Below are 13,724 nucleotides of genomic sequence, written 5' to 3'. Positions count from 1 at the left end.
ACTGTTGTTTTAACAGCAGAATCAGAAGAAAAGGTCAACAGCCATAAGACACCCCCAACAGAGTGGCTACGAAAAAGGAGGAAAAGAGCTCTACCTGTGAGTTAGTTATAGAACTACAAAACATATACCAATCTATATCCATTCTTACTGGGACTGGAGTTATGAACATTTTTGGCAGGGATATCTGATTTGAAATTCTACATACAAATGTATTAAGCAGGGTTAGTTTTGATTATCTTTGATGTTGTTATTCTAATGCCACATGTTGCTAGTGAATATTCTAGATCAGTAAAGAGAAAAACAAAACAATGATGATGTTTGTACAAGGCTCCCTATATGCCAACCCAGTTGATCGTACAGTGGGTGGAACTAAAAGCATTAAACATATCTGTAGTTTTTTTTCCTTTCCCCCTTTTTTATGTCTTTACTTTCCTTTCAATAAGGGAGCTACTACAGGAAAAAAGTGTTTGTGAAAATGTTTGTTTTCCATAATAACTACCCTGATGTTACAGAGAGAGCTGTTGACATATTTGCAATGCAAACGTGGTCATACAGAATGCCCCAAGACCATAATTATGAAATATACTGTTAAAACTAGGAAATGTTGTATTTTCCCCAGTGCATGAAAACATTTTAGCCAGTTAAATTATTTACAAGTATATATTTTAGTAAAATATAATGCTTGCTCCTTAATTATTAATGTTATCATCAAAGATATTAGAAGCCACTTTAGAATTTTCTAACTTGTAGGAACCATGTTTGTCGTTAGAATATGGAACACTGAGAAATTCTTCCTGTGAATTTTGCATTCATAATCAAAAATACTGCTGTTTTCCTGTAGGCGCCTCGTGGAATTTTTGAGGAGATGAAATATGTTGAACTTATGATTGTAAATGACCATCAAATGGTAAGCTGACTGCAAAAGTATATATAATAATTTCAGGTTTTTCTGGCCTCTGACTATCACCAAGTATTTACCTGGTACAATAATAACTGATTTGGACGCTTTTAAAGGAGCACAAGCCCTTCTGCACTACAGAATTGTGCCGTTGTCATGTGCAGGTCAACAAAAAGTTGACCTGCACCAACCCTAACCCGTCCTCTCCCAACCTGCACCCATCTTGACCCAGTCACTGGTATTTATAAACCCACTCTGAACCCAGAAAATAGTCCCTGCCTCTTGCTCTCTGACTGGTGTTGTAACCTTGCCTTTTCACCCCTCTTTCTCTTGTTCCATTGGCCCCCAACATGTTATGGCACTATTTGGCCCCCAAGCACTGGGCACTGATACACCAAGCATACTATATACAGTGTGAGACAGTGTTTATTGGCCCTTCAAGCACACTATACACAGCGAAAGACAGTGCGTACCCTGAGGTAGCAGTATAAATGCAGTGCCCACTTTACTTTTAATGTCCCACAACACATGGTACCATTATCAGGTAATTGTTGGGGGTGGCCCTGATGAACGTTTAAAATTTCATTTCTGAGGAGTCTTTACTAGTGATGAGCAAATTCTGTTACGCAAGCCTAATGAAAGTGAATTTGTTCTCTCAATTACATAAACCAGCATTAACTTTCATGATTCCAGAATTCAAGGGTTATTTACTATAGTACTGATGTAAACACTGGAGCACTAGGAGGGGGGGGGGGGCAGGGGGGCAAATTTGCCCGTGGGCAGTAACCTATGGCAACCAATCAAACTGTTGCATTCATTGTTCTACCTGCAACTGACTGAAAAAGCCAACCACTTGTTTTGTGGGAAACATTTAATACATGGAGATATCACAGCAACTAATGTGGCTGCTTCCAAAAAGACACATTAAGGACTAATTCTATGTGGCCAGCTAGTACCAGCTTTTTAAGAGAACAGAGCAATTCAGTAGATAAAGACAGACTGCAGAGGACAGCACAGCCAGGAGGAACATCTATATATCCCTGCGCTTAGCTCAGACTATGGGGTATATTTATCATGCTGTGTAAAAAGTGGAGTAACAACAACAAGAGGTCCTCTGCACTCACCCATTATCAATATATATAGGACATTAGGACATTAGGACATTCTGTGCATTAAGCTACTAAGAAATGCCCTCCCCTTTAAGCAAAACAGGGATTGTTTGTCCATATATTGCAATATACTTCAAGCTGGCCAACTGCGTCAAAGTCATCCCTTCTGGCCAGTCCTACACTGACTTATGCAATTCATTAAGAAACATAGAAGCAGTAGAATTCTAGCTTGATGCACAGAATGTCTTAGGGGCACATTTACTAATCCATGAATCTGAATGGGAAAAATTCGGATTGGAAACGAACATTTTGCGTATTTTTTTGCGATTTTTTCGTCGCCGTTACGACTTTGTCGTAAATTGTCTCGACTTTTTCGTAGTCGTTACGATTTGCTTGTATATTGTCACGACTTTTTCGTATTGAGCGCTCGTAAACGGCGGGCAAAGCTTTCAGACTTAGCATGATTTTGGAAGTCTCCCATAGGACTCAGTGGCACTCTGCAGCTCCAACCTGGCCCAAGAAAAGTCACAATACTGAAGCTTGAATGAATCCGAAAGTTTCGTACTCGGCGCGGCGGCTATGAAAAAGTCGTAACATCGTAACGCTGCGAAAAAGTCGCGACAATTTACGAGAGTCGTAACGGCTACGAAAAAGTCGCGACAATTTACGAAAAAATCGCACAATACCAATCATTACGAAAAAAACGCATTCGGACGCTTTGCGGACTTTCGTGGATTAGTAAATGTGCCCCTTAATGTCCTATATATATTGATAATGGGTGAGTGCCGGATCTCTTGTTGTTGTTTCTATGTATTTTGTGGTCACAACCTCATTGCACCCCCGCCTAATGGTTTAAAATTTAGTGGTTGAGCACAACATTCCTTTTTTTTAAAAAAGTGGAGTAAAACATCACCAGTGATGTTGCTCATAGCAGCCAATCAGATGCTTTGCTTTGATTTTCTAACTGTTGAAATCTAATTGCTGATTGGTTGCCCTGGGCAACGTCACCAGTAATGCTTCACTCCACTTCTTACACAGCATGATAAATATACCCCTATGTGTTTGTTTGAGGAATCTATTAGCTCTTGCTCTCTTACAAATGTTTTTTTTCCTAAACCCCCACCCCCCATCTCTGTATAATTAACAGCCTTCCTGAATTCTCCAGTTCTCTGTGGCAATATATTTGGGGGCTGATTTACTAACCCACGAATTCGAATCCGAATTGGAAAAATTCCGATTGGAAAACGAACATTTTGCGACTTTTTCGTATTTTTTGCGATTTTTTCGGCGCCTTTACGACTTTTCGGAAATTATCGCGACTTTTTCGTTACCAATAAAAACGCAAGTTTTTCGTAGCCATTACGACTTGCGCGAAAAAACGCGAGTTTTTCGTAGCCATTCCGAAAGTTGCGCAAAATCTGGCGATTTTTTCGTAGCGTTAAAACTTGCGCGAAAAGTCGCGCCTTTTTTGTAGCGTTAAAACTTAAAAGGCGCGACATTTTGCGCAAGTTTTAACTCTACGAAAAAATCGCGACTTTTCGCGCAAGTTTTAACGCTACGAAAAAATCGCCAGATTTTGCGCAACTTTCGGAATGGCTACGAAAAACTCGCGTTTTTTCGCACAAATCGTATTGGTAACGAAAAAGTCGCAATAATTTCCGAAAAAATCGCAAAATAACGATCATTACGAAAAAAACGCAATCGGACGCATTCGGCCTGTTCGTGGGTTAGTATATGTGCCCCTAAGAGGCAGATTTACTAAAACTTGTTTTTTTGGATTTATATTTGTTTGAAACCATAAAAAACTCATTTTGACAAATGGCAGTCATTTAGCAAAGGATCTGAACTAAAAAAGCTCAAATGATAAAAGTTGCAGAAAAGTTGTGAAAACCACAACAATTTTTGACTTGTGGAGACCTGCAATTTTTTTGTGTTGTTACACAACAGCCAGCATAAAAAAAACCAAACATTTTTAAAACCATGAAGCAAAGAAAGATCTTCCAATTGGGACTGCCACTGACTTCTACATGAGCTTTACAGGTTTTAGATGCAGTATTTTTTGGATTCAGAATTGTCACAGTTTTGTCACTTATTAAATCTCAGAAAAGTCGCAACTTTTTGTCCATCATTTTTTCGGTGATAGGATAAGCTGTCTGATACAATCATTGGGGGGTGCCTAATATTTGGCACCGCCCAGTGATTTTTACAATAGGACAATAGCACACAATAGACTTTGCAGGGAGAACATTGACTGTTTAACACACACAAGAGTCTGTACAGGGATTTAGTAGACAAGAATTAACTGAAAAGTCTTAGCAGTGGAGCAGCCAGCAAAGGGGCATGGTGGGTATTAAACAAGTTCAGAAGCAAACTTAACTTACTGTAGTCTATTGAAAAGCCAGTCATAATCAGAAAGTCTGTCCGCCATGAGTTGAGCCAAGGTCAAAAGAGTGGTCATAATCCAAAAACTAGCCTGGCCATTGCCTTCAATGAGTCCACCAAAGCAAAAGTATTAGTGGGGAGAGACAGGATCTAAAGCCGAAGAAATTTGCCAAGAGTTTAAACCAGGATGGAAAACCAAAACAGGCGTGGCAAGTATCTTCCATGAACGCTAACGATAACTGCATACACCCGAAATGGAGGGACTGCTCCTCACAGTCAGGCTATTTGTCACTGTAAACTCAAAAGTTGGGACTTTTACAAGATTTGTTATGTTGTCACATAATAAATTAAACCACAACAGGATCTGTAAATGCACCCTTTATTGTTTACATTCTTTGTGCTACTGTTTGCTTTCAGAAGCAACTGAACTTTTGCTACATTGTTTAAAGAGTCAGTAGTCAGTAGTAGGAGTGAAGTTAGTGAACAGAAAAAGAACTGCTTTGAAACCATTAAAAAATTCTATTTAATGTAAATTAGAGAGTTAAGTTAAGGTTAAGATTAGCATATATGCAAATGTCTATATTATGTATAAAAATTTCTTACCAGTAGGTGGCAGAAAAGTATTACGAATCAACTACAGCAAATATTGTGAATGTAAAAGATCATATAGAATGATCAGTAAAAATATATAGCCTAACTATTCCCTCCAGAATTTATGTTTATGTTAACATCAATGTAAATCTTGATATATTTTTTTGCTATTTTTTTTAAATTAGCAAAGAGAGAGAGAGAGAGATATTACTGAAACCTACACCTTAGACTGGCAGCTGGAGATATTCCAAGAGAAATATACTGCACTTATCTCCCTGTTCACTGTGCTGTATACAGAATAGGGCAGATTTATTATTATTCATACCTGAGGTTTAAGTGCTACAATGTAAGAAAAAGTAAAAGAGCTCTTAATCTCATGTTTTCTGAGTTTTTTTGTATTTTACTGTCTGAACCCCAGGCACAACTAATAAATAAATCTGCCCCTTTGTCACCAAAACAATCTTTGTATACAAAGCTTTGGAGAAAAATGTTCCACACCATCGATACTGCTGCTTTTCAAACTCAGCGTGTTCTAAATCTACATAAAATATATAACACAAACCATTCAGGCCATACTTTACCATATTTATATATTTTAAAAAGTGTCCTACATACATTAAGTTTTACAGGCATAAAAAGGAACATCACACTTCGCTGGTTGTTTCATTGGCATATAGGTGATTAGTTCCCAACAGGGAAAATTGCCATTGCAAATGGTGTTGTGAAGTTATTAATTGGTGTTAGATATCATGTTACTCAGCATCCTTATGCAACTTTAAGGAATTGTTCCCAGTAGTACTGCTAAATTAACATCTTCTTTATGGTATATCTATCCCCCAAAACAATTTCTTAGACACAAATACGTCACAACTTAGGGGCACATTTACTAATCCACGAACGGTCCGAAGGCGCCCGAATGCGTTTTTTTCGTAATGATCGGTATTTTGCGATTTTTTCGTAAATTGACGCGACTTTTTCGTAGCCATTACGATTGTTTCGCAAATTGTCGCGACTTTTTCGTTGCGTTATGACTTGTGCGAATTGTCGCGACTTTTACGTAGCCTTCGCGCCGAGTACGAAAGTTTCGGATTCATTCAAGCTTCAGTATCATGACTTTCCGTGGGCCAGGTTGGTGCTGCAGAGTGCCACTGAGTCCTATGGGAGGCTTCCAAAATCATGCTAAGTCTGAAAGTTTTGCCCGCAGTTTACGAGCGTTCAATACGAAAAAGTCGCGTCAAGATACGAGCAAATCGTAACGGCTACGAAAAAGTCGCGACAATTCGCGCAAGTCGTAACAGCTACGAAAAAGTCGCGACAATTTACGAAAGAGTCGTAACGGCGACGAAAAAAATCGCAAAATACGAAAAAGTCGCAAAATGTTCGTTTTCCAATCGGAATTTTTCCAATGCGGATTCGGATTCGTGGGTTAGTAAATCAGCCCCTTAGTGTAACTAAGGGTACTATCATAGTGTGAATCCACCTCACAGCCAGATAAATCCCCTTTAACATGCTCCAGTAACTGTCCATAGTAATGAGCACCCCCCCGGCACAGAAGTGGATAAGGGCCCTTTAATGCAGACACAGATGTTGAAAAAGTGTTTGAGTGTGCATTGCACGTTATTCATCTAAGGGGCCCCTTCAAATGCTGTGCTTTGTTTTTTGTTTTTATCGGATAGGGTTATATTATATATATTTTAGTGTACAAATAACATTTACATTATATTATGTTTTTGTTGCACTAAGATACTTGGGACCTGGCAGAATATAATCTTGAAGTTGGTACGGTTGTTATTGTAATTGTTATTTTTAATTGCTTATCCTTCTTTTCAGGCACTTTCATTTTCCATTCTGACTACCAAACTGAAATTGCTGCTTGGTTGCTAATGTAATTAAACCCTAACAACCATATAGCAGTTAATATTCTAAGGAAAAGAACTACAGATTGATTGTGACAAAACTAGGCATATATTTTGTCTGTCCATCATTGCATGGTCTTTGTTATGACTTTCCATAGGTTTATTGTTTTTACCATTAACACTGCCTTTTGAAGTGAGAAAAGTGATCTCATAATACTATATATATTTTTATTATCTGCGATGTACCTTTATAATTTTAATGCAACACTTTATATTGATTGTTTATCATTGACGTCAGTCCCTGCCCCAGTGGAGCTTACAGTCTATGCTGTCTATCACATTGACACATCAGTCTGGGGCCAATTTCATGGAGTGGTAATAAGCCAGCCTGTAAGTTTTTACAGGGAACACAGACACAGGGAGACTGCAGTCTAAATCAAAATGATAACTTCTTATATTTTAATTAACTAAATACAAAATAAAAACGATGTTTATTTGCTAAATTATCTTGCTTTATTCATCTTAACTCTTGCAATCAAAAAACTACGACAGCTCATCCACTCTTTATTCACTTCTCTTTCTTCAGTACAAGAAACATCGTTCTTCCCATATGTACACAAATAATTTCGCCAAATCTGTTGTGAACCTTGTGGATTCTGTAAGTATTAGCTAAATGTGATGCCCTGGGATAATAAATGCATGTAGTATGGTAGCTTTAGGCGCTGGAAACTACACCTTTCAGTTGAGATTTTCAAAAATTGCAAAATTCAAACCTTTGTGATGCAGAATGCGTGCTGATTGCTCAGAACATTGGAAGGCAAAACCTTCTAAACCTTCTTAAATTCCTGGCAACCGCACTGTGTTCAGATCAGTTTACAACTTCTAGAATTTGACTAAGATAAAGCAATGGATACAATGCTTCACACATAAAAATAACAGCAGTCATTTTGTCTCGTTTTTGATCTGCTTTCATAAGTGAGGTATAATATATTTTGATACTGCACACTTAAGAATTCAAAGCAATTTTAAAAGACAGCTATTGCAAGAACTTGACATTATCAAAGACTAGTCATGAAAGCTTATATCCATCTGGACATGTTTTCTGTTAGATCTGTCATTCTTAATGTTTTAAATTACAAATGTCAAATGCATTTATAGAACAATGACATTATGTTAGTGTAACCCTATCTTGGCTAGAAAGGCCAGCTAGATTGAGATAGGGCATTGGTTACATTGTACTCTACAACACAAACATGGGTCTTCGTTAAGTGGAAGGATCAAAGGGGAGATCCCTTATGCTGTGTGCTAAAACTAAAAAAAAAGACACTAAAAGGTTCTTTTGCCAACTCAAACTGATTTATTGTCTCACAACTCCACAGGGTTAAAATACTCACATCAGATTAGGTAGTACAGGCAGATAACGATGGTAAAATCAGAGACAGCACACTGTGACACCATGTGGAGAGAGCTTAGGGTTCAAGTTTAAGGTTCGCTAGAATTTCAATGCCTCAGGTGGTCTGGCTCCCATACAGCAGTCATAGATGAATAAGAAAACTATGCCTGATTTCCTTTAAGTACTGCGGTCCCTTCACTTAGGCAGAGCCTAGGGGAGAGATACTCCCTGTTTTCAATCCTTGTTGGGGCACAGGCTGATCTTACTTGCTAAATCTATTTGTCTAAGTTTCCTAGAAGGTGCTATAACAATTTCTGCATTGTCACTGACTAACCTCATTCACGGGGACCCCTGCTCCCCGACTAGAAGGGTTGTCCCTCTAGGGGCCTTTTGATCCCAGGCTCAGCGGAACATCCACCTAGTTCAACAGATGCAGGCCAAAAAGGATGACCCACCCCTAAGCAAATACTATATTAAAGTTTGGCAGGAAGTTGTCATAAGCCTAAGGGCCAATAATAGAAATATGAAAATAAGCAAAAATAGACACATGGGTATCTGCCTAATAACTAGGAGATAAGGTTGTGTAGGGGTTTAAAGCCATAGGGGCTTTAACCCTATGGGTCCCAACATTAGAAACAGCAGTTAGAAAATTTTATCTGCGGTCACTGAACTGATATAGGACAAATCTTCAAATATTTGTTGCAAGTTATGTTCTCATATATGACTTTAATGCAGTGGCGTAACTTGGTTGCGCCATACCCCCGCCCCCCCCCGCAAAAGAAATCTTCTGAGAGGACTTGGCACGAACAGCACAAAAGTAGGAGAGGAGCGGGGAGGAGGGATTGCAATACAGCAGACCCTGCAGACCCCCCGTGACCAAGGGGTTTGCTTTATAGGTAGTTTCACCACTGCTTTAATATAGACATCTTTCTCTGAGAAAGTTCAGACTTCTCATTTTATGTGTTGAGCACAATTCAGTTCAGCTGATATAGGAAAAAGTACTGAGCTGCTATTCTGTTTGTCTTTTCAAATACTGGAACAAGCAAATAACAGTTTTATCATTTGAGTTCATAATCATTTTATTTAGTCTTTTCACAACTCAGCATTTTGAAGTGATATTCCTCTCCGTCAGGAAGGTACTAACCAGGCTGGGAGGCTTGCTATGTGTTTTTTTTTAATTCTTAGTCTTTTTCTCTTCCATTTTCAGAAATGTTTATGTATAAACTTGTAAGCTGTAGATCAGCACTGCTAAAACTGTCACCGCACTGCTCTCTCTTTGGAAGGGATCGCTGCCATCAACTTGCAGGCTGCCCAAACAGTTCCCACTGAGCTGTTTCTGTGCGGGCCTTTTCTCTCCTGCTTCATTGGCACACTTTTGATACCATTGGCTGGCAAGATTCACCCAATTAGATCAATGAAATTCAAATGAAGCAGGAGAGGGAAGGTATGTGCTGAACCAGTTCATGTGATGGACCATGTTTGTCAAAGATATGTGTAGTAAGATAGATTTCAAAATACTCTTTTAATTTAGTATTGCTCTAAAATGCATTTTTCCATTTCTATTGGCCTTCAGGTATACAAGGAGCAGCTGAATACACGAGTGGTTTTAGTGGCTGTGGAAACGTGGACAGATAAGGATCGAATACCCATCAGTCCAGACCCTATAAAAATGCTCCACGACTTCTCTAAATATCGACAGCATCATATCAAACAGCATGCTGATGCAGTACATCTACTCTCGTATGTGCCAACAGATACTTTAAAGGTTCAATAACTGGTGCAAAATGAGTTAATAAATGTATTTTCTCCAAAGGCAAAATACTAATGTGGGAAAAGTAACACGTGCACAAATTTCCCACAGGGTAATATCAAATGGCCAGGTTTTAAAGTGGAGGTTCATTTACCTTAAAAAATTGCCCTGATAAGACACAACAAACCTTTCTATTCTGGGTATTTAAGTAACTGATACACGTAATCCAGAATTTTGGTACAGGTATGGGACCTGTGCTCGGGACCTGGGATTTTCCGCATAAGGGATCTTTCCATAATTTGGATCTCCATAACTGAAGTCTGCTAAAAATCATTTAAACATTAAATAAACCCAATAGGCTTGTTTTGCCACCAATAAGGATTGATTGTAGTACAAGTTACTGTTTTATTATTACAGAGAAAAAGGAAATCATTTTAAAAAAATAGAATTATTTGCTTATAATGGAGTCTGGAGTTCCGTAATTCGGAACTTTCTGGATAATGGGTTTCTGAATAAGGGATCCCATACCTGTACTCCCACTCAGCATTCACCAGTTAATACAATGTGCTGCCCACCATTTCTGACTTTTTCTGACAGAAACAGGATAACTCTTTAAAATATTTGCTAACCCATCATTATGAGCCTAGTACATCAGTAGGGAAAACCTAGGGTTTAGCAACATTTCAGCAACCACATTTTCTCCCCAAAAACCCCACTAATGGTTGAAGACGCATAACTGCTCATGACTACTTTTTCATATTATGGCATGCACCCAACACTCATGGGCCAGATGTAATGGCATAGTTGGTGGTATGCTGGTAAGATCTTTTTGTAAATCTGTAAATAGGAGGGTACAGGAACATTTTCTTAGTAAACTGTGATGCACTTGTTTTTCCCCATTCAGGGGGAGCCCTGTCTGGGCATGCTGGCATGCTGTCAGGGCAGTTTTGCAGGTAAATGAGTATTTGTGCAAAGTACACTTAGTTAAATCTTATCTATTAAATTTTATGGGTTTGTTCACAACTTTTGATACTTTTTATTTTGTTTTAGGAATGGGACCTTTCACTATAAAAGAAGCAGTATGAGCTATTTTGGGGGAGTATGTTCTATTACTAGAGGAGTTGGGGTTAATGAGGTAACTGCATCAAATTATTTTCTCCATTGATAATGTATATGCCATGTGATATCACACAAAGTGTTTTTTGCAACAAATCCATTATTTTTGGTTCAGGCGAACCCTAAATGCTTCGTAAAAGACTCGGCTGAATACCGAACCGAATCCTAATTTGCATATGCAGATTGGGCTGCTTAAGGGTTACATACAAGCGTGTGCTTTGACCAAAAGGCACGTGAATCTAAGGATTCAGATTTGGTTTGGCCAGATACTTAGATTCGGCTGGATCCAAATCCTGACAAGAAAGGCAGAATCTTGGCTGAATCCCAAACCGAATCCTGGATTCAGTGCATCCCTATCTACAAGTATGGAAGACTTTTTAAAATAATGTCGATGATTTTTCCAGAAACATGTTTTAATGATGTGTAACACAGAGAGATTTTTCTGTTTGGGGAATTTAAAGGATGTTCAATAAATGACAGTGATTGAATGCTTTATTCCTATTCACACCTATTAGCATGGGAGATATTTATGTATTAATCCTAACGAAATCCCTTTTGTTCATAGTCAATTGGAATTGGTCACCATATCCAGATCCTGCCCCCTCCCCCTATTTCTCTATAGTTATGCCACTGGTACTAAAATTTGACTTGCTTTGGACTCTGTAAAAGTTTGGCTTGGTAGGGGCTGCTATTCGCTCAAGGCTACTCCAATGAGCCTAGCATGTTGTTGTTACTCCACTGTTTACTACCTTGTTTCTAAGCAATTTAAAATTTCTTAGGCTCTAGATTCACACAGAGGCAGTCCTACATCTAGGATATAGCATTGGTGACAGTATATTTTCTTAATTAGGGAGCTATGGCCCATTGCAGGTTTTTTGACTGGACCCCCACAATTTACTTGCAAGGGCAGTTTGTAATCCTGTTTTGCTGTGTCTCATCATTCTCAGCTGTCTCTGTTACCAATAATATTGTACTTGCTTTTGGAATGAATGTGAATTTCTGCTTGCAGACTGAAATAAACTGTGGCAACTACTAACCCCCTTAACAGATGGATTTCTTCTTACAGTATGGTCTCTTGTTGTCCATGGCACAGCAATTGGCTCAGAGTCTAGCACAAAACCTTGGTATCCAGTGGGAGCCAGCTTCTCGTAAATCAAGTAAGTATGAGACTGGATTTACTGATCTTCAGTTTAGAGACACATACATTACAATTACAATGTCCGAAATATTATTTTTGATAGTGTGCAGCAATGTCTTTTTTTCTGCACTTAGTAATAAAATAAAGCATCATGAAGAATTGTTGTTAAGCTTTGAAACTAGTCAGGCATGGTCACTGAAAAACTTGAAGAAATATGAGAATGAAGAAAAGGATAGATTATATAGTTTCTTGTACTTTGAGCCCTTTGTGGCAGATTTCTCTCAAACTGTAAGGTAGCTTCAATGCTACTGGGTTTACACCATTATCTGCCTTAGCTAACTCAGAAGATCACTGGGCTCTTGCAGCTTGCAATTGTCTTTGTTATTTTTGGGAATAACTGTGTTTTCTATGGTTCCAGAGCTCCCATATGTTTGCTCAAGCCTTCCCCAAGCGGCAGCAAGGCCTGCATCTGGGTAGTCTACATGTACAACTCTATGGGGGTCATGTAATAAAAGGCACTATGTTTGTTTAGGAGCAGTAACCCAGAGCATCCAATCAGTAGGTCAAATTTACTGGTTACCTGTTTAGAAGCAGGCATCTTATTGGTTGCTATGGGTTACTGCTAATGGGCAAACTTAATGCTTTTTATTACATATGGGTGTAAGTCTCTTTACACGATCTGCAGACTCTCGACCTAGCCATTTGATGAGTAAATCAATTTCATCCTTGGCTGTGAGGTTGAGGTCAGCAATTGCAGCTTTACAAGATCTCCAGGCTCTGTAATTCTCTGGACAATTGTCAAATCTTAAAATGCTAATGTTTATGAGCTCATGATGTATCATATACCTGGCAAAGTCAGATATGTCTGAGCTCTTACTCTTTTGTGCATGAGTAACTTGTGGAACCCTGGGGTTGTATACTATTTTTGGCATATAAGAGTGAGATGAACCAGGATAGTGTGAAGTGGCATGAGCATTAAGTGGTAGTTTGGTTTCTAAGGCTTTTACTGGTTGTAGTTTAAATAGAGATTCATCACCAGAATTCACCTGATGGTTGGAGGTAGTGTCTTGTTCTGTTCGACCATGTCTTTGTGGCTGAGTTGTTGCTGCGCCAGCATCTGCGGGTCTGCAGCTTGGGCACTGTAAGGTACAGCAGTGTGCAGGAATAAAAAAACTGACATGTACTGTGGGTTGCAGGGTTTGTCTCTGGATGTTGTAAGCTTGGTTCTTTGGCACTGGATGCACCCTGGTCTAGTACATATTTACTTTTATGAAAATTTGTACCTTGGCTGCTTCCACATTAGCACAGGGCTCTATACGCTTGTCACTTAGGGGACCATATACTAACGGTCATTTTATTTTTTCAATTTGGATATTTTATCTCTAAAAGTCAAGACTTATTCGAGATTTACTATGCAAGATCATGCAGAAGTGAATGGCAGACATTTCTTTCCGTTTCTGGAGGATCCTTCTTTGCTTTGAAACTTTAGAG

At 38.7% G+C, this 13,724-nt stretch overlaps 1 protein-coding gene across 7 annotated transcripts in view; it reads left to right on the top strand.

The window, feature by feature from the left end:
* The window catches only part of adam23 (ADAM metallopeptidase domain 23), a 106,039-nt gene that overhangs the window by 55,309 nt on the left and 37,006 nt on the right, over window positions 1-13,724 (top strand). For 6 of the 7 annotated variants that reach the window (XM_012970227.3, NM_001246206.1, XM_031892567.1 and 3 more), the window contains 6 exon segments: window positions 17-96; window positions 842-907; window positions 7,423-7,494; window positions 9,803-9,969; window positions 11,030-11,114; window positions 12,162-12,252. In XM_012970227.3, the coding sequence (XP_012825681.2) occupies window positions 17-96; window positions 842-907; window positions 7,423-7,494; window positions 9,803-9,969; window positions 11,030-11,114; window positions 12,162-12,252 (561 nt within the window). 7 annotated transcript variants of the gene reach the window in all.

This window comes from Xenopus tropicalis, chromosome 9, assembly GCF_000004195.4.
Source record: "Xenopus tropicalis strain Nigerian chromosome 9, UCB_Xtro_10.0, whole genome shotgun sequence".
Taxonomy (NCBI): domain Eukaryota; kingdom Metazoa; phylum Chordata; class Amphibia; order Anura; family Pipidae; genus Xenopus; species Xenopus tropicalis.
The sequence above is the reverse complement of the archived record's forward strand: the minus strand, read 5'-3'. Positions and strand labels throughout refer to the sequence as shown.